Genomic DNA, 26,024 nt, shown 5'->3' on the forward strand with positions numbered 1-26,024 from the left:
TAATTTACATAAATAAACATTTAATAAAAGGTTAGTAGCATGATACCAGCTGGCAACATAGGTATAAAAGTTAAAAAAAAAAAAAAACATTTGGAGGGGGGAATTTTTAGCTGAAATAGGGGAAAAAAGTATACTTTTTTCATGGGGGAAGCTGCCAATATTCGGCGGTAAAAAGTGCAAGTCGAGGGCCCTGGCTGATTATCTGAATGTTTTGTTGTAGGCCTGGAGCGTCGTACGACATGCACGTGGATTATCCAAAGGGGGGTACGAAGCAGCAGCATGTAGATGAGAGCGGGAACAGCGATGATGATAGCTGTGACAGGCAAGAGATGGATGATCTCCTCGACGAAGCCTTTGATGACATCTCAAAAGCAGACGTGGAACTTAGAAACAAGGAGCCTGTTCCTCATCCTGTATGTTATGTGCATAAGCAGTGCTCTCGCTGGGTATACAGCGCGTCTTTTTCTGTCGATTTCGGGGCCGTTATACAGCCCTATTTCCAATTGAAAAAAGGATTTTCAGACCAAACAAAGTTTAGATTTTGGATTTAACATAGTCAATCGTACAGTGTCTTACAGTGATAATGTGTATATTTTTGTGCGGATACATGGATCATTTTGGCTTTCTGCAAATACTGCAATTTAATTGGATAAATTTTACTTCCTGCTTTATTTTTATAATAGTAGTCTCCACTAGGTGGAGAATCTTTGGGTAATGACGGGGTAGAGCTTATGAAATTAATTGCTGAGTATATAGGTATGTCCGAGATGCTGCCACACAAGCGCTTGATTCCGGCCAAGTCTTTTGTGGCATTTGTTTACCCAAAAATAATAGAATATCTGTTTTAGCTGCTTGTTTTTGCAAATTGAAACATTTAATTGCCAGTTTTCTCAAACTTTTAATTATTGGGAAAATTGTGATTGCCATCGGGAAAACTGTATGTGTAAAGATTAATTACTGTTTAAGGTAGCGCACCCCTAATGATTTCCTGCGATTTAGTTTACGATCATTGCCAATCTTCAATGATCGGTTAATTCCGAGAGATGCATTTTATATTTTTCAAATTTCGAATTTTGATATATGTTTACGTAATTCCTTTAGAATACATTATTTTCACAATAAATATTGACTTTGATCCAAATATCATCTAAAAAATACGATTTCGCGATTTCTTCAAAGATCGAAGAGCCTTTTTACCTGTTTACTTATGGATATCTAATTTAAGCTTGTACTAATGTGAAGTCGTCGTGGCCGAGTGGTTAAGGCGATGGACTAGAAATCTTTTGGGATCTTCCCGCGCAGGTTCGAATCCTGCCGACATCGCATACTTTTTGTGACGCGTTTTATTTCTTTTCTTACGTAATTTGATTAAATATAGCATATAAGCTATGTTTATTGTTAAATATGTTAAATTTTTTATGCACATCCTTCAATTTTTAAAATTAAAACAACATTATGGCTAAATTAGGTGATTTACTGCTGAAAATACGAATGATGCATGTTGCATTTTTATTTAAAAAAGTAAACGGTAAATCTGTCTATTTCTTGGTATTTTTGCTGTATATAGTGTTTCTATAAAAACTAAGTTTAAAATATAACTTAAATGATACTATTTTGAATTTTATTACACTTTGTTTTTAACTGACCCAATTTTTACTTGGCTGAAATCACTTACATTTCATGGCGCTTTTCCATAGATAAAAATTTGTAAAAAATAAATGTCTGTAAAAGAATATTTATTTCATCTTGTTTAAACTTTAAACACCTTTACTGCATCTGTACACACCAACTGCATGCCCATATTTGAAAATTTGAATGAATTATGAAACTTTTATATACCTCAGGGGTGAAAATAAACTGGACAAAAGCCGAGCGTGGGGTTGGTTTTGAAAAAATCGGTATATTTCTTTTTTAAGCATGGAAAGCCTACCTACAAACTTGCATGTAGTTCAGTGAAATGATGCTGATTAAGAAAATAATTAATTAGATTATATTTGGATAGGTGCCCATTAGGGGTGCGCTACCTTAAACATAAATAAAAGCATGGTTGTTGTTGTTTTAATTTACTTGATAAATGTAATTGCACTTTTAAAAGTTATTTGTTTAAAATGGATTTTTTATGTTTCTTGGACTGTGCAATCTGGATATGATATGCCCCCTTGCAATATCACTAATAAGAAGATTTATTGAAATGTCATTGTTGAAATCATCACATTTTTGTTTGTTTTAGCTTTCATAAAATATGTGATTGGTAATATCTTGAGTGGGGGCACTAAGACCCCTTGTCAAACCTATTTTATTTAGCTCATAATTGCTTGTCACAGTTTGATGACAGCAAGGCTGTTTGTGGTGTAACTATTGCAACACGTACAACTATTACAATTTTTTCTGCCTAGACTTGATTTTCGTTTAAAATAGACTTGTTATAAATAGAAAATATCATAAAAGCAGAACGTGTCATCCATGATAAGCCTGTGCAGACTACACAGGCTAATCAGGGATAAAATTTGAAGCACAGGCCCAGATTTGCCAGAGCAAAGCTCATTTAGAATCCTGTTGTTTACCTGCCAGCGAAAGCGCCAGAGCCACATGTATGCTACGACAGAGGGGGCTGTCGGACTGCCCAAGGACAACAACAACGAGGTCACCATGAGAGCCAAGAGTGACGGCCTCGCGTACAGCGTATCCATGTACAGGACTAGTCGGTGAGTACTCCGCGTAGCTCAAAGGCCAGCAAAATGTACAGAATTTTAGTTAGTGACAAATACCTGACCATAAGTTTTTATGACATCCATTATCATGAAAGCCTGATTGACAACCTGCTATCCCTATTTACATTTTTGCAACTGTTGCCGCAAAATTGTTTAACACTCAATATATTCATATGACCTTATGTACTGAATATGGATTATAAATGCCTGGATGGCAAACTTTTATAGGTTCAGGCATGGATGGTAAATTGAATTTTGTCCAGAAGTGTTGCAAAGGGAATATAAGGTCAGAGTGGTGTAATGGATATGTTGTCTGCCTAGCGAACGGGAGGTCACGGGCTCAATCACCACTAAGGGAGTCTTCTTTAGATCTCCCTCAAAGACACCCAAACCCAAGTACTGGTTCTATCCCAGGAAACAGACTCAAGCCTTTAAATAATTAGTAAGTACTTTAAATGGTATCAAGCTAAAACAAATAGGTGTAAACTAAGGGAAGGCAACCAAATATCAAGCATTGTGGTTGCTAGTTTTTAGAAATTTAAGACCAGCTTTTTTGCTGCCCTTTGCCACTGAGATGTGCATTTCACACATTTGTGTAGTCCTTTTGCAAATCAAATTGAATTTGAAACCTGACTTTCAAGATTCAACGTTTAAGGTTTTGTTTTCAAACCTGAGATACTGATGAGCAGCAAACAGCGTAAAAACTAAACAGACTGCATGTTTCTTGTAGTCAGTTCAGGTTGCATATAGTCAGTTCAGGTTGCATATAGTCCGTTCAGGTTGCATATAGTCAGTTCAGGTTGCATGTAGTCAGTTCAGGTTGCATGTAGTCAGTTCAGGTTGCATATAGTCAGTTCAGGTTGCATATAGTCAGTTCAGGTTACATTATAGTCAGTTCAGGTTACATAAAGTCAGTTCAGGTTGCATATAGTCAGTTCAGGTTGCATATAGTCAGTTCAGGTTGCATATAGTCAGTTCAGGTTACATTATAGTCAGTTCAGGTTACATAAAGTCAGTTCAGGTTGCATATAGTCAGTTCAGGTTGCATATAGTCAGTTCAGGTTGCATATAGTCAGTTCAGGTTACATATAGTCAGTTCAGGTTACATATAGTCAGTTCAGGTTGCATATAGTCAGTTCAGGTTGCATATAGTCAGTTCAGGTTACATTATAGTCCGTTCAGGTTACATATAGTCAGTTCAGGTTGCATATAGTCAGTTCAGGTTACAAATAGTCAGTTCAGGTTACCTATAGTCAGTTCAGGTTGCATAGTCAGTTCAGGTTACATATAGTCAGTTCAGGTTACATATAGTCAGTTCAGGTTGCATATAGTCAGTTCAGGTTACATATAGTCAGTTCAGGTTACATATAGTCTGTTCAGGTTGCATATAATCAGTTCAGGTTGCATATAGTCAGTTCAGGTTACATATAGTAAGTTCATGTTACATATAGTCAGTTCAGGTTACATATAGTCAGTTCAGGTTGCATATAGCCATTTCAGGTTGCATATAGGCAGTTCAGGTTGCATATAGCCAGTTCAGGTTGCATATAGCCATTCTAGGTTACATATAGCCAGTTCAGGTTACATATAGTCAGTTCAGGTTGCATATAGTCAGTTCAGGTTGCATATAGTCAGTTCAGGTTGCATATAGCCAGTTCAGGTTACATATAGTCAGTTCAGGTTGCATATAGTCAGTTCAGGTTGCATATAGCCAGTTCAGGTTGCATATAGCCATTTCAGGTTACATATAGCCAGTTCAGGTTACATATAGTCAGTTCAGGTTGCATATAGCCATTTTCACGTTGCTGCTGAGCTGGAAAGGCTCAACTCTTTCCCTCTCAGAAGCAAAGTGAAAATGGCTTTGTGCAAACAGCATAAAACCAGAACAGCCTGCAAGTAACTCGCAGTCTGTTTTCAGGTTTTATGAAGTCAGGCCTCTCCTGGCTCAAATATTTTTATTTATTTTCGTAATTACGAATTATTTTCAAGTCTGTTACGTATTTATTTTAAAATCTTGTATCATTAAGAATCACAAAATGAAGTTACGAATATTATTTTTACATCGGTTCGTATTGATTTTTATTGAGTTCTTTTCGCGCATTAAAGATCTTTGCGGTGCTTATAAAAATGGTTATCGGGTTTGTTTAACAAAGCTTATTTTTGCCAACAAAAGCAGCGTATACAGTCTATCTGTCAAAAAACAATGGCGGCGCCCAGAGAGCGTCCTAAAAAACTACAAAGCGTCCAAAAACACGCTTTTAACATATTGTACGCAAAGTGAGCCGAAGTTAAATGTTTAGAAAGACATTATAGAAAAGATCTTATACAATGTTGTATGTTCAGTTGCCGACACAGTCGGAGAAGCTAAACAAAAACGCGACAGGACGGGTCCAAACTTAAACACAAAAAAAACATTGAACGAGTGGCAGGGACAAGTCCCGTGGCTGATCGTTGAAAAGATTGAAGGGGAGACCCGTTTTAATTGTGAAATATGTAAAAAATAATCTAAGGCATGCAATCTAAGCACAGTTTGGGCATATGAAGGTATTTGAAAAATAAAATTGTATAATACTGAAAAGACACTGTTGAACTTGTATAAATAAAGTTGCTAGTATGTTTATTTTGATTTTTTTTGCATGAAAATAACCATTATTATTTATTTTTAGGTCATTTAGAAAAAATAAGAATTATTTTCCAAAACTTAGTAGTAACGTTAAGAATAAAATTTCAGAGTTAAGAATTCTTTTTGAAGAGTTAAGAATTCTTTTTGAAAATATGGTAGTAATTTAAGAATTTCACAAAACCTTATCTGGAGCTCTGAACGTAAAGCATTTTAACAAACTATGACGGAACTAATTACAAACAAGTAAACTGTAAATGTTTTCATGAATTCTTAAATGGGTTAATAATTCGCTAACTGCTTCTACTCAAATTGTTTTAAATTGGCAGCAGTCTTAAAACAGATTTAATTGTTTATTTAAGCCGATAACATGTACAGTTACACCATTGTTTTGTTTTCACACCAGACACTTTCCTATGTCTCGATGCCCGGTTCTGACCATTGTTGATGCAGACTGCGTTTCCAATTTTCCAGTGAATAATATGGTGATGTATTGCATCACAGTCTACAGTTTAAAGAGTTTAAAATCTGGGACAGCACTTTACAGGAATAAAAATTGTTCGCCGAACATTTTCGCCAAACAATTTTTTTTATTCGCCGAAATTGCTAACTTTTAGCCATTGGCGAATTTGGCGAGCGACAGTGGAAGCCCTGGCTGTTTGCTGCTCATCGGTATGGAAATAACGCCTTTAAAACCTGAATCTAGTAAGAAAGGTCTTAAATTAAATATAACTTTCTAAGGGACTGCAAAAATCCGTATCTAATTGGTAGAGGGTTAAAGTGCCTTGGGAAAGCCCAATATTAGATTTTGCTGCATCTGCTATTGTAGTCTGCTAAAGAACTGGTCATGACAAACAATATAAGAGAAAATCCAGCCAGTCAGATAATCTGATGAGGCCTCAAGTGTTACTGCTTTTACACAAAACTCACATAAGAAAACACCAAGAATGTGTAATGCGTTCATCATGTTAAAGGGGCCTTTTCACAGATTTTGGCATTTTTTAACTTATTCATTAAATGCTTTATATTGATAAATGTAAACATTGGATCGTAAAAGCTCCAGTAAAAAAGCAAGAATAAAATTTAAAAAAAGCAAAAGAACATTGCCCGGAGCAGGTTTCGAACCAGTGACCCCTGGAGTCCTGCCAGAGTCCTGAAGTAAAAACGCTTTAGCCTACTGAGCTATTCCGCCGTGTACACATACTTGACGTATTTTATACCTTATATAAGCAATCTTCGTAGTTTCACAAAATTTAACGACAAAAACAGAACTCTCCAAATTATTCAATCGTTTCGCGTTGCAACGCTTTATAATTTTTAGGTTTTAAAATCGTCAAAAGATGCATATAATGGCTATATTAGAGCATGGTAAATGTTCAGTATTACTGTTTCCTCACAAATATCATAACTAAAACGAAAATTTGCGAATCTGAAACAACTTTTTTCAATTTTGTCAATTTACCAAAGCGTGAAAAGATCCCTTTAAACTATCACACTTATTTCATTTGATATGCTAGTGCTTCTTTACTCTCTGAAAATTGTGTTATTTGTGTATTGTGTTATTATCAATGATATTTTAAGCAATCTTATCATATCTACCACTTTAATGTATGAATTGGGTGCTTATTTGACAGGTAATATAACCCTGAAAAGTATAATCTCTCTCTTTATGAAAATTGCAAAAATTAATATCTGTCTTCATGAAATTTGCAAAGATTAATCTCTCTATTTATGAAAATTGCAAAGATCTATCTCTCCTTTTTTGAAAATTTCAAACATTAATATCTCTGTCTGAATGAAAATTGCAAAAAATAATCTCTGTCTTTATGAAAATTGCAGCCATACAAAGATTAGGACCACAGTTGATTTCCGAGAGTAAGGATCCATGTGTTGTTTTGCTTGGGGCAAGGTTTACTTACAACTGTCGTAACCTATGTTTAATATTGTACAGTTGCTTGTAGATAGTGTTGTTATAGCGAATTAGGTCAAATCTGAGTCCCTTTACTCTGCTTAAAAAGTTCATTGCATAATATTTACCCATAACTACTTCAGAAGGCTAGTTGTGTATGTTTGTTTCTTATTGTTTTTTGTTTTTCAATATTTCAAAAATATGTGTCAAATTTGCATACTCTTCATTCAAAAGTTTGTAATATTGGATACATTTTTTATCTAATGGAAGTTTTTATGCCCCCGGTAGGGTGGCATATAGCAGTTGAAGTGTCCGTCAGTGTGTCGGTCAGTCTGTCCGTCTGTCCAAAAACTTAAACATTGGCCATAACTTTTGCAATATTGAAGATAGCAACTTGATATTTGGCATGCATGTGTATCTCATGAAGCTGCACATTTTGAGTGTTGAAAGGTCAAGATCATCCTTCAAGGTCAAAAGTCAAAAAACAAAATCCAAGGGAAGTAACAAGCTTTAAAGGGAGATAATTTCTATTTTATATCATTTGGCAGGTACAGATCATTTTCACAAGGGAAGTAATATTTTTTTAAAGGATATAATCTGAAACAGATTTTAAGGTAAATGTCATCCTTCACGGTCAAAAGTCAAAAAATACAATCCAAGGGAAGTAATAAGCTATAAAAGGGAGATAATTTCTAAACCTGCCACATGATATATTGAAAATTTATTTCAAAGTGGCGCAATAGGGGGCATTGTGTTTCTGACAAACACATCTCTTGTTAGTTATTTTCTTGATGAGGCAGGATAAGGTGTAGATTGTAATTTGGGGTGTGGTGCCATAAGGTGATGGTTATTCCTTATAAAAAACATTTTATTTCAACTAACAGGAATACTAATTTTGAATCTAATTACATTGTGACAACTCTGTTTCTAGATAGAATGGTAGAACTTTATAGACAGGGATGTGATATGTCCTTAAACACATCTCCTTTCAGCTGATTTCCTCCTTTTCAATGTCAAACTTATTTTACAAATAGTTATCAAATTTGATGGATCTATGTGCAAATGAAGAGTTTCGTTGAACCTTGTAACAGGGGTTGGGCATTTTTCTCCCTTGAGGTGTTCTTAAATCACACCGCTGATAAAAAAAAGATGATTCCTCCAGCTGAATTGTTACCATTCTTTATACATGTGCATGGCTTTATTTTGTCTAGATGTTGTTATGCTAATTTTTGTATTTATTATCTGTATGTGGGCTTAATTATACCCCCACAAACGAAGTTTAGGGGGGTATATAAATATAAGAGTGAGCTTGTCTGTCGGTTGGTTGGTCGGTCCGTATTAAGTGTCTGCTCTCTAATTCAAGTTGTTTTTATCCAATCTTCACCAAACTTGGTCAGATGTTGTATTAAGATGATGTCTAGGTCAAGTTCCAATATGGGTCATGCCGGGTCAAAAACTAGGTCACGGGGTCACTTAGTGCGTTTTAAACATTTAGCATGGTGTCCGCTCTCTAATTCAAGTTGTTTTCATCCGATCTTCACCAAACTTGGTCAGATGTTGTGTCTAAATGATGTTTAGCTCAAGTTCGAATAGGGTCATGCCAGGTCAAAAACTAGGTCACCGGGTCACTTAGTGCGTTTTAAAAATTGTTATGCTAGTTTTTGTATTTATTATCTGTATGTGGGCTTAATTATACCCCCACAAACGAAGTTTAGGGGGGTATATAGGAGTGAGCTTGTCTGTCGGTTGGTCGGTCGGTCCGTATTAAGTGTCAGCTCTCTAATGCAAGTAGTTTTCATCTGAGCTTCAACAAACTTGGTCAGAAGTTGTATCTAGATGATGTCTAGGCCAAGTTTGAATATGGGTCATGCCGGGTCAAAAACTAGGTCACGGGGTCACTGAGTGCGTTTTAAACATTCAGCATGTTGTCCGCTCCCGGGTTGTCACGCGGGTCACTTCTGAGATTCGCGTAAATTCGTTTTTAAACATTGGGGGAGAGGGGGTACCACGGATTCCGCGGACCTATTTCATAAGCGGCCCGAAATATCCGCGGCCGCGAAATCTCTCTGCATTTTACACTGGTAGATTCTTCCTAAGCATTTTTAAAACGAGCGATATAATTGGCTGTTGTTTCCCAATCTTCCAATTAAAATCGGTTTCTTAAAATGTGTTTGGTATTTCTTAGCTGATTCGTTTGCAAATGGTGCCGTTGTGAAGCAAAAATTAAGATTATTGAAATGACAAATAGCAATCGAATTAACGACTGACATCATATAGTTTGATAGGAATAATGAAATGTGTTTGTCAACGAAAAAGACTACGTTTTAGATACAAGCAACACATATTTTGTTTTGAAATGTGCACAGTGAGTTTGTGTCACGGAAACCAGTGTTAGCAAATTGGAGTTCAGTCTACTCGTGAAGTAAAACAATTTAGAAGAGTATCGTTCAAACATGGAAATAGACAAACATGATTTGATTTATATGTTAGTGGATCTGCGTATAATCAGATTCATATGCATATTCTGCTTTATTATGTTCGTCACGCTGTTCAGTTAACTGAAATAGCATTAAACTGAAGATCTGAAATGCAAGATATTGAAAGGTAAACAAACTAAATATATTAATTTAACTCAGTTTAATACAAGAAGAACACTCAAGTGTGTTTTTTTATATTAAGTCCATTTACTGTTATTCAATACATTGAAAAACTGCTGCTATTGATCACAATAAATACTGTTTACTTTGCATCCTCAGTATGTTAAATATGAAGTTTAACAGGTTTTTATAAAAAAAAAAAATGTTATGAAGTTCAAGAAGTTGTTTATTTTAATGTCTGTTTTAAGGTTTGTCATTGCGTTATGAGCGCCATTTGCGTAGTCAAAATCAGTCGACAGAATTTTCCTTCCCTCTGAGTTTGCCTCAATCACACCCCTGGCTCTCTTATTCGAGAAGTTTTCATCCCATCTTCACCAAACTTGGTCAGAAGTTTTATCTACATGATCTCTAGGCCAAGTTTGAAAATGGGCCATGCCGGGCCAAAAACTAGGTCACGGGGTCACTTAGTGTGTTTTTTAACATTCAGCATGGTGTCCGCTCTCTATTTCAAGTAGTTTTCATCCAATCTTCACCAAACTGTCAGAAGTTTTATCTAAATGATCTTAAAGCCAAGTTCAAAAATGGACCATGCCGGATCAAAAACTAGGTCACGGGGTCATGTAGTATGTTTTACACATTCAGCATGGTGTTCGCTCTCTAATTCAAGTATTTTTCATGCAACCTTTACCACACTTGGTCAGAAGTTGTATCTAGATGATGTGTAGGTCAAGTTCGAACATGGGCCATACCGGGTCAAAAACTAGGTCACGGGGTCACTTAGTGCGTTTTAAACATTAAGCATGGTGTTCGCTGTTTTTTGTAAAGACAACATGCAAAATATTCTGTATCAATGCGGCATGTGGGGGAATTCATCACGTCTGTGACAAAGCTCTTGTTAACATTTGTTTAACAGCTTAGCATTAAACAGGGCTTTTTCTCATCATTTTGGCAATATGACCTTTAAACGAGAAATTTCAGAGTGGAAATGTGAATCTACTCTAAATTGGGGGATCATTGATATGAAATTCTGAAATATTGGGATAAAACTTAAATGAATATATCAGTAAGAGACATACAACAACTTCAAAACTCTTCATGTAAAGCTTTAATAATCTCCATTAATGAATATCCAAAAGTCAAACAATCAGTTGGGAATTATTGGACTCGACTTGAGAAAAAATCTTAACCTTTTGCCATTTGGAAATGAATATAACCCAATAAATTCTAAAAATTAGCTCTCCCCTCTACTCAAAGAAAAAGAGCCCTGTTAAATAAATGTGAAAATACATGTAGATGATTCGTGCAATTGTAACATTTATAAATGTTCATTTTCTGCTACTTCATGATCAACACCTGTTTTGTTATTTTGTCTGCTTTCTTTACTTAGATGTTCCTTTTCCTTTCTGTGCTTAACTTGATATCTAAAAGTTTAACCCTATGTTTTCTTGCCCGAACCATATATTACTGGTGACACATAAATTTAACAAAAATTATTGAATTTGAAACTATTGGGTCTGATCTAGAAATGTTAAGCAGCTATGAAGTTTGTTTTTGTAATAAACAACTGGTTAAGTGTTTTATTATTGTGTCGAGGCCTCTACAATTTGATTGCTTTTTTAGCTCACCTGAGCAATACGTGCTCATGGTGAGCTTTTGTGATCACCTTTTGTCCGTCGTGCGTTGTCCGTTGTGCGACGTCAACATTTGCCTTGTTCACTCTCTAGAGGCCACATTTATTGTCCAATCTTCATGAAATTTGGTCAGAAGATTGGTTGCAATGATATCTTGAATGAGTTCGAAAATGGTAACGTTTGCTTGAAAAACATGGCTGCCAAGGGGCGGGGCATTTTTCCTTATATGGCTATGGTAAAATCTTGTTAACACTCTAGAGGCCACATTTATTGTCTGATCTTCATGAAACTTGGTCAAAAGATTCATCCCAATAATATCTTGGATGAGTTAAAAAATGATGCCGGTTGGTTGAAAAACATGGCCTCCAGTGGACGGGGCTGTTTTCCTTATATGGCTATAGTAAAACCTTGTTAACACTCTAGAGGCCACATTTATTTTCTGATCTTTGTGAAACTTGGTCAAAAGATTTGTCCCAATAATATCTTGTTATCTCAGGTGAGCGACTTTGGGCCTTTCAGGCCCTCTTGTTTGAAGGTCTGAAAGCATTGCATGAGACTGTTTGTGCTATATTATATAGAGGATATTTATTCATGTCAGTGTAAGATCGTTTGTTATTTCACGAGTGATCATAGAAAATATATTTTCACGAGTATTATATTATTTTTCTATGATCACTCGTGAAATAACAAACGATCTTACACTGACATGAACAAATTTTCTGTTTCTTTTTTTCCCCTTTTTATACGCCCGTATAAAATACGGGACGTATTATGTGAAACCCCTTGGCGGGCGGGCGGGCGGCGGGCGGAAGGCATCACTTTGTCCGGACTCTAATTCAAATTGTATTCATCCGATCTTCACCAAACTTGGTCAGCAGTTGCATCTAGTTGATATCTAGGCCAAGTTCGAATATGGGTCATGCCGGGTCAAAAACTAGGTCATAGGGTCAATAAGTGCATTTTCAAAGGGGCCACTTTGTCCGGACTCTATTTCAAATTGTATTCATCCGATCTTCACCAAACTTGGTCAGCAGTTGCATCTAGTTGATATATAGGCCAAGTTCGAATATGGGTCATGCCGGGTCAAAAACTAGGTCATAGGGTCAATTAGTGCATTTTCAACGGCGCCACTTTGTCCCGACTCTAATTCAAATAGTTTTCATCCGATCTTCACCAAACTTGCTCAGAAGTTGAGTCTAGACAATATCTAGGCCAAGTTGGAATATGGGTCATGCCGGGTCAAAAACTAGGTCATGGGGTCACTTAGTGCATTTCAAGGATTTCATGGTGTCCGCTCTCTAAATGAAGTAGTTTTCACCCGATCTTCACCAAATTTGGTCAAAAGTTGTGTCTATATGATATGTAGGTCAGGTTTAAATATGGGTCATGCCGGGTCAAAAACTAGGTCACGAGGTTACTTAGTGCATTTCAAGCATTTAGCATGGTGTCCGCTCTCTAATTGAAGTAGTTTTCATCTGATCTTCACCTAATTTGGTTACAAGTTGTGTCTAGATGATATGTAGGTCAAGTTCGAATATGGGTCATGCCCGGTCAAAAACGAGGTCACATGGTGCATTTAAAGCATTTAGCATGGTGTCCGCTCTCTAATTGAAGTAGTTTTCATCTGATCTTCACCAAATTTAGTCAGATGTTACATCTAAATGATATCTAGGTCAAGTTCAAATATGGGTCATGCCAAGTCAATAACTAGGTCTTGAGGTCACTTAGTGCATTTCAAGCATTGAGCATGGTGTCCAAAACCTTCGAACGGGCGTATCTTGTGACAGTTTGGCACTCTTGTTTAATAAAATAATTAATATTTGTTTCCCTTGCGCTGAAAAGTTACTCTTTCTTCTGTGGCGTGCCTCAATACATTTCAATACACAAAATGATGTCATTTTTTTTAAACAAAATGATGTCACTATTCCAGCGAAATTCTCCAGTTAAAGTCTTTTACAATGAAAATTAACGATGAAAAAAGGCATAAAATAGAAAATTTGTTGGATTTGGTGGAATACCCATTTTAATTCACTCGTGATAATAAAAATCTTGATATGATACTTTAAAAATATAAAAAGTAGTTCGAAAAATTGTTATTTTCACCGGTGAAAATAACAATTTGTTTATTTTCACTGCTGTTATTTCACTGCAGAAATGTCATATTTTATCATAAAGTATAAAAGAAATAAGCTTCTTTATGTTAACTGTGCTTTCTAACGCTCACTGATCTATCTTGATTTCATCAGTAAGTGACTGTATTGTTTGCTTTCCATGTTAAATGTTAACACCTTGTCAGAGCCATATTATATAAGCTTCTAATGTTTCTTCTACCTTCAAGAACCCACAGTTACTATATGTGTTTCATTGGAAAGGAGACCTTATATTTGGCTTTCACATGTACACTTGTCACACGTAGTTAGAGCTATATTATATAAGCCTCTAAATGTTTACTATTACTTTTAGTGCCCACTGTTAACATGTTGGTTTTCTTGGAGAGTAGACTGTATTGTTTGCTTTCCATGTGCAATTTTCACTCTGATTTAGGGCTTTATTATATAACTTTCTGTTTACTGTGACTTATAGTGCCCACTGTTACTATGTTGGCTTCATTAGGGACTAGACGTTATTGTTGGCTTTCAAAGTACAATTTTCTCACTGAGTCAATGCTCACCAGTTCTCTCCTCTATACTTTCCTAAACTGCATTATTATTTACTTGATTCTCTGCTCACCCAGTGCTGGGATAGATCTAGGATCATGCAAGGATCAGAGTACTACGCAAAAGGGGGACTGTAGAAAGTGGGAGCATTTTAGTGGCATTAACAAATACTTTAAGAAATCTTAAGAATTTCTTCATATTACACTTGTATAAATGTTTTTTAAGGCAACATTTATTCATTTGCCATTAAATATTTTCACAAATAAAGTTACTTTCAACTTATTTTCACATTTTCACATCATGCTCACTTGGAGGAGCATGATGGGAAAGCAGGGCTCAGCGCCCTGCTATTGCACTGTAGATCTTTGCCTATAGTGATCCAAATTATCAGTTTTACCAAGTTAGCCCCAATACATTAAGTTCAACTTTAAGAAAATGTTAAGTCTGCCTTTTTGAAATGGAAATCCTTAGCCCAGTTCATCAAAATTTCCCAGTGCGAGGCTTGTGGGTGTGTCCTAATATTTATGATTGGTTGCCAAAAAAATGTAAGAGACAGTCGGTATATAAAGTGCTTCATTATATATGTAACTTAATGTTAACTGTGGCTTTAAGACTGGTTCTGATTTGTATGTGCTTACCTGTACTGTGTTGATTTCATAATAAAATGTTTTTTTTTGGTTTTCCATGAAACATTGTCAATCTTGTTCAGTCACACACATTCATTCTTCTAGTTCCTCTGGTAATTTTTAGAGCCAAAGAAAGCTGCTCCCCTCTGTATGGACACTGTATTTTTTCACCTTAAGGCCACTCCAAATTGCTTTGTTGGTCTACAGATTTTTTGTTTAAGTTGAAGAGGCGAGCGAAAAAAATTTTTTTTTTTGAAAACAGGAAAATTCTCGAGCGAGCGAAGAATACAAAAAATCACATTTCGATAAAAAAATATTGCATTATCAAGAGATACAGGTTTTAACTAGCTGTTAAACATGTTCCGTCAACCATGTATTTTAAAAATGATAAAACATTGTCCCTGTGAAACTTTTAGAACCAGCATTTAATGATTTTATGTTTATTTTTTGTTCACTTAAAATTGTGTTATAGGAAAAATTTGCCTACATATAGGGAAATATCGTCCATATGCCCATTAAATGAACAAAAAGTATAAAAAATCTTAAGTTACACCATGTTTCCCGATGTAGTTTGAAATTGAACATGCTTCAACGGTATCTGCTGATAGTTGCATGTTCGAACATAAACAAACACATTTAAATAAGTCACAGAACGTAGAAGATGTGTTTATATTTTTAAGGGTTGGCTGCAGTAACTTTTTACCGCAATTTGTTAAAACGGTCACGACAGCGAAACATGTACTGCGTGCGCAGGAAGCCATTTTTTCTGGTCGTCTCGATCAAATTTTTTAGCGTCTGTAGTTCTCGATTAAAAAGGTTACAAAACACTATATTTGGCATTTGTATTCAGCGTCAAAATCGTTTCTGCTAGATCACGTTTTTTTTGTCTCAAATTAAAAAAACAACATGCGCTATGGTTACAGAAGGACACAAAAATGAGAGCGAGCGGTAAAAAATACTTCTTTTTTTATGTCCACCACCCACTATAGTGGGGGACATATTGTTTTTGCCCTGTCTGTTGGTTGGTTGGTCTGTTGGTTTGCGCCAACTTTAACATTTTGCAATAACTTTTGCTGTATTGAAGATAGCAACTTCATTTTTGGCATGCATGTGTATCTCATGGAGCTGCACATTTTGAGTGGTAAAAGGTCAAGGTCATCCTTCAAGGTCAAAGGTCAAAAAATAAATAAAAGCGGCACAGAAGGGGACACAAACACATTTCTTGTTTCATTTTGAAAAAATAGGTGCGGCAAATCGGACGACCAACAGATCAATTTGGAGTGGCCTTAACATGTCAAACACAATCCTGGAACATTGCGTGTTAAATTTGAAAAATTACATAATACAAAACAGTTTACAGTAAGATTTTCTAATGACTAATTTACTGTAATGGCATAGCAACTGAAATATCTGGGCTAGACAACTCAGGTATGATGAGGTTATACAAATACAGCGCATAAATTCCTTATTCCAAGACTGGATGGCATCTCACAAAACTGTTAGGGCCCTGTCTTCTATAAAATGTCATTTACAGTTTCATCCAGTGGTTGTCAAGGATTTCAATTGAATTAGAATCATGCTTTTTGCAATTTACTCACATTTGACAACTGATTATGTTAAGCCTTGCATTTATTTGATGCAAATGTTACAGAAAACCTCAATCAATTATACATTTTATATAATACGCATTGTTTTAAATTATAATAGCATAAAGTATTTAACAAAAAATTATGTTAAGAAATATTTGCATTGCATTTAATTTGAATTCACAAGGAAAATCACTTTGCTTCAGTTCTTTTACCCATTAAAGTTTCAAACGTTGGATTATTTGACTCCTGATTTTAAAATCTATTGAAGTGTCCCTGCTTGTTTATAACCTCCAATCAAGTATCATGTGGTAACCTCTTGAGTGTTCGTGTGTTTCAGCCACCTGAGCGCAGAGTGCCCGCCAGTGGTTCAGCGTATCGTGAGGAACAGCGAGTACACACACCAGGCCCCCAGGGAGGAGGACATACAGATGCCCTCACAGCTGCCCCTGGACATGCAGAGGAAGACCATAGACGAGCGAATCAAGGTACAACTTTGCCCTTTACTACTCAGAAACGCACTTTTACACAGTTCAAGTCCTTTAGAAAATCAAGTTAAATTGAATTCCTTTCTTAATATATTCAAGTTTAAAAGGCTTTATTTCCAACCCAAAGGTGATGATTAGCAAACAGCATAAAACCTGAACAGACTGCGAGTTACTTGCAGGTTGTTATGGTTTTATGCTGTTTGCACCTAGCCATTTTCACTTTGCTTCTGAGTGGGAAAGGGTTAACAGTATATTCCTAATGAACAGGGGTGTGATTAAGGATTTATAAAGAAATTTAGTAGTAGAATTCCACTATATGTTTATTTAAATGTAATTTTCAAAAGGTTTGTCAACCCTTCATGCATCTGTTTGTCCAAAAGTGATATACTTTTCCTCCCATCAGCTTTCTCTTCAATCACTCCCTGATAAATGCCCTTGCCATATCTCAATATACAGCTTACCGTATATGCTATAAAAAAGGCTCTTCCCCTAAGGAAGGTTTGCAACTTAATTCAAATCAATTTGCAAATTATCGTTTATTTCCTAGCAAATGCCCTCGCTCTATTTAAAGAAGAGAATCAAGATACATTTTACTGTATATCCCAGATGATATTTTACCTTCTTTATAACATACCGATAAACGGCACATTCTCAATCAGGGAAAATTACAAGATTGATATCCTGAAAATAATCCCAAAACAAAGGAAAGCTGCGAGAATTTGGTTCCAAGAGTAAATTATTGGCAAGAGAACAAACACAATTGATAAATAAATTCCGGTTCACAGTTAGGTGTAGTATGTAGCTTTAAATTCCCCCATTTAAAGAAGAGGGGGTATATTGCTTTGCTGGATCAGGATATCTGTCGGTAGATCAGTTTATTTCTGATAAATAACTTGTTAATGGATTGACCAATTGGCTTGTTACCTCCCATGTGGATTGGCCTTTTCCAGTGGATGACCCCTATTGAAATTGGGGTAACTAGGTCAAAGGTCACTGTCACACCAAGAGCAGATTGACCAATTGTCTTGATACTTCCCATATGCAATCGCCAGTAGATGACCCCTATTGAAATTGAGGTAACTAGGTCAAATGTCAAGGTCAATGTCACACTAAAAATTGGAGGGAACGATTAAGTAAACTTCCTTTGTGCATTGGCATAAGACAGATGATGGGTCATATTGAAACTGGGGTCACTAGGTCAAGGTCACCATCACAGTAAGTGTAAAATCGTTTCCAAATAATAAATTGTCAATGACTTTACTGATTGGCTTGATACTTCACATGTGCATTGCCCTTGGACAGTATATGACCCCTATTGAAATTTGGGTCACTAGGTCAAAGATAACTGTCACAGTAAGTTTTGAAATGGTTATGGATCAATGACTTGTCAACGAATTGACTGACTGGCTTGATACTTAATATGTGCACTGGCCTTTGACAGTATATGACCACTATTGAAATTGGGGTCACTAGTTGAAAGGTCAAGGTCACTGTGACATTAACTGTTAAATTGTTTTCCGTTTGATATGTCATCAAAGGATTGAGTGATGTGTGTCAAGGCCCTGTTTGGGGGGCATATGTGTCCGACCCCAGAACTCTTGTTTATTTAAACAGTCCACTACATTAAATTATTGTTGTTTTTTCTCCCACAGGAGTTGAATGAACTAGTGACCCAGGAACAGAGCGTGATCATGCAGACAAGCAACGCCCTAAATCAGTGTTGCATGGGTGACTCACAGTTTGCAGGCTCGACTGAACAAGTGGAGTGTAACCGACTGCTCCTTGTGTCATGTAAGTATCAGCCTCAGAATAGTTTAGTTCCATTGGATCTCAGCTGAGCGTTTTATGGCCCATGGCCCTAGTTTTATGCCCCCCTTTGAAGAAGAGGGGGTATATTGTTTTACAAATGTCGGTCCGTCCACCAAAAGGTTTCAGGATGATAACTCAAGAACACTTAGGCCTAGGATCATGAAACTTCATAGGAACATTGATCATGACTGGCAGATGACCCCTTTTGATTTTCAGGTAACTAGGTCAAAGTTCAACGTCACAGTGGCTCGAAACAGTAAAATGGTTTTCGGATGATAACCTCAACAATGCTTAGGATCATGAAGCTTCAATGGTACATTGATCATGACTGGCAGATGACCCCTTTTGATTTTCAGGACACTATGTCAAAGGTCAAGGTCACAGTGACTCTAAACAGTAAAATGGTTTCCGGATGATAACTCAACAATGCTTAGGCTTAGGATCATGAAACTTCATAGGTACATTGATCATGACTGGCAGATGATCCCTATTGATTTTCAGGTCACTAGGTCAAAGGTCAAGGACACCGTGACTCAAAACAGTAAAATGGTTTCCGAATGATAACTCAACAATGCTTAGGCCTAGAATCATGAAACTTAATAGGAACATTGATCATGACTGGCAGATGACCTCTATTGATTTTCAGGTCAATAGGCAAAAAGTCAAGGTCACAGTGACTCAAGACAGTAAAATGGTTTCCGAATGATAACTCAACAATGCTTAGGCCTAGGATCATGAAACTTCAAAGGTACATTGATCATAACTGGCAGATGACCCCTATTGATTTTCAGGTTACTAGGTCAAAGGTCAAGGTCACAGTGACTTGAAACAGTAAAATGGTTTTTAAATGATAACTTAAGAATGCTTAGGCCTGGCAGATGACTCCTATTGACTTTCAGGTCACTTAGTCAAAGATCAAGGTCACAGTGACCTGAAGCAGTGAAATGGGTTCTAACGTATTCACACAATTGCTGCCACTACAACTGACAGCCCATTTGGGGGGCATGCGTGTTTTACAAACAGCCCTTGTTAGTCTTTGCTAGGGAGAGATTTGGAATCTAAAGGTACAGGTTCCTTTTAAAGGGGCAGCAGGGTGGATAGCCTTACCAATACATCTTATAATATGCTCATTCCAATAAATTGTTTGGTTGACCATTTGTAGGCTACAAATCTGAGGAGTCCTGAGTGAGAGACATAACTTGCCCGTTGATTGGTCAAGAGATATTTTTATGGCAATTCCCCCCCCCCCCCCACACCCCTTACCTCTCAATTAAGTAAAACTATTGTAAGTCATAAGTTGGTTCACTGAGGTTAACCAGCCTATCCTGGAAAATTGTCAAATACATTTACTGACCACTGTGATATTGTTGCGCGTCGTCTGTGGTTCCATATTCTTGTCAGGAATATGTCAATATTACTAATGTGGTTTTATGCTTATTTATTAAAATGAGGAAAACAAGTCAGTTTCAAACTTCATTAACCTTTTATTCTTTAACGTTGAAAGTCATAGCAGGTATTATTTGACTAACACAAAGTTAACATTAACAAAGCAACTTTCTCCAAGGTTCAAATACGTCACACAATACGATAACTTCTCAGAAATAAGTCATATATTTAAACAACTCTCTCACGCAAGTGTCCAACACTCATTCTACACAAGAGTATAAGTTTTAAATAAATACGCAATCTGTTATATGTTATTATAGTATATCTTTAAATTGTTTGGTTAAAGTCTTTTATATAGTTACACTTGCTTAATGAATTCAGTTTATATTAAGTTTTCTTACAAGTTTTGGAATATTTAATAAATGATGTTATGCCCTTGATGTTACGGCTTGACTGAATTTTATGACAAAGTTTCTGGACCCTTATATACTCGAGCGACCCAAAAGGTTGGTCGATGACCAGTTTTTATGCCCCGACCAAGAATTCTTGGTCGCCTGCCCCAAAATTATTGACCATCGACCCAAAAAGTGGGTCAGTGACCAAAAAAGTTGGTCATTGTGACGTCGATCGACCATAGAAATGGTCATGAGCGCTCAAAATTACATCACGCAAAAATACAACGCCATATTGGATTTTGAACAAACATTTATGTAAAACAAACAATGGGCGCTTAGAGAGATGGATACACCACTTTAAACAAGTATTAAACAGGGATTTCATCATATCTAAAAAGAACCTTTATGCCTAGTTGAATCGCTGCCAGAAATAACTAACATTTAACCACAATCCAACGCGACAAGATGGCTGCGACTAGATCAGAAATGTGAGTGATCTGACAATAACATACGATAAATGTACTAATCTAAGTATTTTAAAATAGGCATGCAGCGAAAATGTAAAGGTATAGTCACTAAACGTTATAAAAAGCTTACAATGTGCACAAACTTAGACATCGTAACATGAAATTTAAGTTAAAACACAGAAACAACAACATCGAAAGTCGAATTTACAGTCAATGTTTGGAATGTTTTTAAACGGCTCTCAGGGATTTCAATAGACGCAGAATCCTGCGTTTTGACGCGAGCAAATTAAAAATGACTCATTTTTGACGCAACCCTTTTTTCTGCCGTGCGTCATTTTGACGCATCGAAAATTTGACCCGTGCGTCAGTCAGTTAACATCTCGAGTTCCATGGTATCCCACTGTGCTCCTATTTGAAATTAATGTTTCAGTATTTGAAACTCTGTCTTTAATGGAGGGAATACCCCGGGCATTGATGATCTTATCTCATCTCCTCCAATACACATGTCACCTTCTAAATAGTGCGTGCGCACTAACTGGGTAATTAGTAGCAGTGATTAGGTGAAAATTGATTGACCATTCGACATTGTGTCACACTGGTCTGACTGACAATAACGTAGTGACGTCACCATCTATGTATAGAATGGACCATCCGATAATTGCAGGTTTTTTTGCAGACTTGCAGACGGCACGGTTAAAGTAAGTTGGCAAAAGTAATTAAAGAAAAAACAAAATTGATCAAAGGTCTATTAATTACGTAGATCCACTTGTAAGTCCAGCGAGTTTTGTCAGTTTGTTAATCCACCGATAATTACGAGTAACACCCATCTTATATAAACTGGAATCACAGTTCATTTTTTATACTAACATATTTCGGACATGTGTAGTATTAGGATAAACAGTAATAGATATACTAGATGTTCCATGCATTTTGATTGTGTTTTGTTAGAAAAGCTATCATAGGGATGATGATAATATAATGACGATAAATATGTGATGAAAAGGTGCTACCGGTACATAATAAATTACTTAAATGTGTTAAAAGACTTAAATGTTTTAAAATGAAGTAGATTTTAATGTACTAATTCATTTAAATATGTTGTGTTTTTTATCATGGTATTGTTATTTAATAAAGCAATATAACTTTTTAAGATATTATGTTACTCTTAAAGCATATTTTTATCTAAAAAATTGAATAATACAGACAAAAACACAATTAACGTGCTTCAAAATTTACCCCAGCATTTTTCAATTTGACTCCTCAAAATTTCAGTCCAGGGGTCATTGACTCCTGGTTTTTAAAATCTATTGAAATCCCTGGGCTATGTCTTTTGTTTGTATGCTGTTCTGTGAAATTCACAAGTTCACATGCAAATTAAATCATGGCTGCTTAAATATTCAATACATGAGTTGTACAGCAATGGGTAAGTTAAGTTAAATTCATAATATAAACAAATTTTAGATACTTTAATGTTCCTATATGCAGGGCATATCGATATGACTGGCAAACTGGTCCATTAAACATTAAACAGGCCAAAACTTTGCCCCAACAGGCCAGCGCCGACAGGCCTATCTGACAGAGGCCCAGCGGTTGAAGGAGACCCGACAGCTGGAGCCCGCAAACCAGCAGGGACCCAAGGGCTCCCTGAGCATCAGCGATATCAGACTGCCCCTCAAGAAGGACTTTGTCACTAAAATAGGCACCGCTACAGGTTAGAGACGTGTGTAGTATTTACAGTTCAGGGGTATGATTTCTATGCCTTCCAACTTTATTTCCTCCATTTCAATACATGTACCATTATAGTTTTCTGAGGGGAGAAAACAACACTTGTGGGCTTATATTTTCTTGATACCTCTTGTTGCTCTCATTTACTGTCATGAATTCACTATTTTATTTTTCCCCTTTTGTGAAAGAAAACTTCACCATAAATTAATTGTTGGCTGTATGCGCAGACAACACGACGCACTACTTTGTGATTTTGATCCGCAATGGACCACAAGTGATCACTACGCAGATGCTGTCCACCCACGATCCACTGATGCGCGGTAGTCTGGACTTCCCCAATCTCATCAAAATACACGGCATTTCTGCGAACTTCAACATAAACCTTGAGATCTACAGCATGGTAGGTGGTGCATAGAATTGCAGATTATTTATTGCTTGTTGCAAAACATGTACAGGTGAATTGCAGTTGAGCTATGGAAAAATGGAGCTTAATTTGTGTGTGTAAAGTGCAGACTATTTGCTTTTATACAAAAAAAATTGTTTCAAGGAAGTCCTCTCTAAAGGAAAATCCAGTCTTGGAAGAAAGTGTAGTCCCTAATTAGCCTGTGCAGACTGCACAGGCTAATCTTGGATGACACTTTATGCACTTGCATTTAGCCCAGTTTTTCCAGAACAAGGCTCATTTGATCTGTTTGTGCATCTTTGCTGTCATCCTGCTGCAGAAAATAAATGTGACCTTTTTTCCTTTTTAGGTAAATGAAACTGTAATATGATTTATGTATGTCTAATTTCAGTCTGTTTCTCGTGAACACGTTAAAGACAAAAAGAAGAAGACGCCCAAGAAACAGAAACATCAGAGCCACATGCCTTGTAAGTAGAAGTTACATTGTATTTATTGTTGGTTTTTTCTACCAATTTGAGAATGGATTGAAACAACGAATGTTGTTTTAACTTAAATCAGGAAACTAGGGTAATACATTGTTTTCTAAGGTATGTACAATAATTATTAAGAAAAAGTGTTTTCAATATTATGTTGACTTCGACAACCCATAGAGTTGCATAGCAAAATTAACTAAATATGACATTTTATTTTATTTTTAAACATTTTTTTTCTTTTTGAATCATTCAATTGGAAATCTTTGTCAGTCATGGGAGAAAAATATATGCTGTTTGACATTGGCAATGGGGCAGAAAAACGGCCAAATTTTTGACAGATAAAAAATACCTTTCACTATGGCATGTCTAATGCTCAAGTTAATACTTGTCTTTGTGTACTGTTTCTAATTAATGTAGGTTCAATACAGAAAAATCAGTTCAATCAGGGATGCAAAACGTTGGTGAATTCGCAGATTTCCGCAAATTTGAAGCTGCCAGAGTATTTTTGAGAAAGATTTAAATTGGAAGATAAATTTTGTGATAAGGGAGCCCTTTTTGCAAGTTCTGCAAAACAGGCTCCCAACTTGATTTTAATATTTTGCTGCAACTTGCAGTCTGTTCAGATTTTATTCTGTTTTTAGCTCATCAGTACCTTAGAGTTGGAAATGAAGCCTTTAAAACTAGAATCTTGTGGGGAAAAAAGGACTACTAATTCGCCAAAGAATAAATGTCAAATTTAGATGTTGCATTAAAGTCTCTTTCCCAAAGCAAGCAATAAGATGTAGCACTTGATTTTCGTGCCCAAACCAAGCAATAAATTTCACATTTCCTCTAGTGGAGAGCCCGGGTGGACCCCTTGCAGTGAGAACCACCAGCTTCTTCCTGATCACCACCCTGCCCATCACCATGAGGAGCCTGGATAAGAGCAGCTTTAACCTGGAACGGGTACGTGCCATCACAACATGGACCTGGGCCAGTATTCACCAAAAGGTTCCAGCAGAACATGGACCTTGGTCCGTATTCACCCATCACAACATGCACCTTGGCCCGTATTCATCCAGCAGAACATGAGCCTTGGCCCATATTCACGCATCACAACATGCACCTTGGCCTGTTTTCACCCATTGCAACATGGACCTTGGCCCGTATTCACCTATCACAACATGCACCTTGGCCCATATTCACCCATCAGAACATGGAACTTGGCCCGTATTCACCCATCAGAACTTGGCCTGTATTCACCCATCAGAACTTGGCCCATATTCACCCATCAGAACTTGGCCTGTATTCACCCATCAGAACTTGGCCCGTATTCACCCATCAGAACTTGGCCCATATTCACCCATCAGAACTTGGCTTGTATTCACCCATCAGAACTTGGCCCGTATTCACCCATCAGAACTTGGCCCGTATTCACCCATCAGAACTTGGCCCGTATTCACCCATCAGAACTTGGCCCGTATTCACCCATCAGAACTTGGCCCGTATTCACTCATCAAAACATGGTGGACCTTGGTCTGTTGGCTTCTAATATATAACCAATACATTAAAACAATCAACATGAAGAGTGATGTTCATAGATGTGTTTAAAGCAAAGTTTGATTCAAATTAAATCAAATCTTGAATATTACAACTTAAAGAATATTCATCATTGTTATTACGTAAGTTTAAGAGTTGTTTGATGAATACGCGCTATGTATACACCGAGTGATTTTCAGACAAAGTTTAAAAAAAAGAAGAGAATATTCCTCAAACAGTTATGTTTTTAACTACTTAAAAAATGATGTCTAGCATGATAGTTACCACCCTTTATTACAACATTATTTATTTAGAACTATTTGTTAATGACGTAAGCTTTATATTTAACCTGTATATAATTAAACTCTGAAGAATGTGTTCATGGGGTATGTCTTATCTCTATTCTTAAGTCTTAGAATTGATTGTTGAATACCAACCCTGGGTCCTGTCTTGTAAAGGATCTTACGACATACTTAAGTTCTGACTGAAGTTTTGATTCCTGACAAAAAGACATTCCTTAAATATAGGATATCGGAAAGACTGGAAGGAAATTTTTTGAATTACTGAAATAAAATCTTGAGGTTGTTACTTGGTGATTTCAATGCTTTCAGGTCCTTAGTAATGTTTCCTCCTTTCAGCTGATTTCGTCCTTTTTCAATGGCAAAATTGCTGAACAATTAGTTCCTAACTTTACAGGTCCTGTGTAAAAGTGAAGAGTTTCTATGAACCCAATAAGGGTTAACGGTGTATTCCTCCCTTGACACCCCCTTCTAAAATCACATCCATGATGATTATGATTCTTTGGTATCATACCTTATAAGCTTGTTCCTATCTATACGATGTAATTATGCCCCCCTTCGAAGAAGAGGGGGTATATTGCTTTGCTCATGTCGGTCTGTCAGTCGGTCTGTCGGTCGGTCCACCAGGTGGTTGTCAGACGATAACTCAAGAACGCTTGAGCCTAGGATCATGAAACTTCATAGGTACATTGATCATGACTCGCAGATGACCCCTATTGATTTT

At 36.5% G+C, this 26,024-nt stretch overlaps 1 protein-coding gene across 4 annotated transcripts in view; it reads left to right on the plus strand.

Moving 5' to 3' along the window:
* The window catches only part of LOC127844299 (anillin-like), a 76,005-nt gene that overhangs the window by 33,067 nt on the left and 16,914 nt on the right, over window positions 1-26,024 (plus strand). For 3 of the 4 annotated variants that reach the window (XM_052374400.1, XM_052374398.1, XM_052374402.1), the window contains exons 14-22: window positions 221-413; window positions 2,572-2,705; window positions 7,171-7,206; window positions 16,678-16,825; window positions 18,478-18,616; window positions 22,435-22,593; window positions 22,835-23,007; window positions 23,402-23,477; window positions 24,319-24,428. In XM_052374400.1, the coding sequence (XP_052230360.1) occupies window positions 221-413; window positions 2,572-2,705; window positions 7,171-7,206; window positions 16,678-16,825; window positions 18,478-18,616; window positions 22,435-22,593; window positions 22,835-23,007; window positions 23,402-23,477; window positions 24,319-24,428 (1,168 nt within the window). The remainder of the gene's footprint in view (window positions 1-220; window positions 414-2,571; window positions 2,706-7,170; window positions 7,207-16,677; window positions 16,826-18,477; window positions 18,617-22,434; window positions 22,594-22,834; window positions 23,008-23,401; window positions 23,478-24,318; window positions 24,429-26,024) is intronic. The other variant, XM_052374401.1, reaches the window with a different exon arrangement.

The sequence above is a fragment of the Dreissena polymorpha genome, chromosome 9, assembly GCF_020536995.1.
Source record: "Dreissena polymorpha isolate Duluth1 chromosome 9, UMN_Dpol_1.0, whole genome shotgun sequence".
In the NCBI taxonomy this organism is placed as follows: Eukaryota; Metazoa; Mollusca; class Bivalvia; order Myida; family Dreissenidae; genus Dreissena; species Dreissena polymorpha.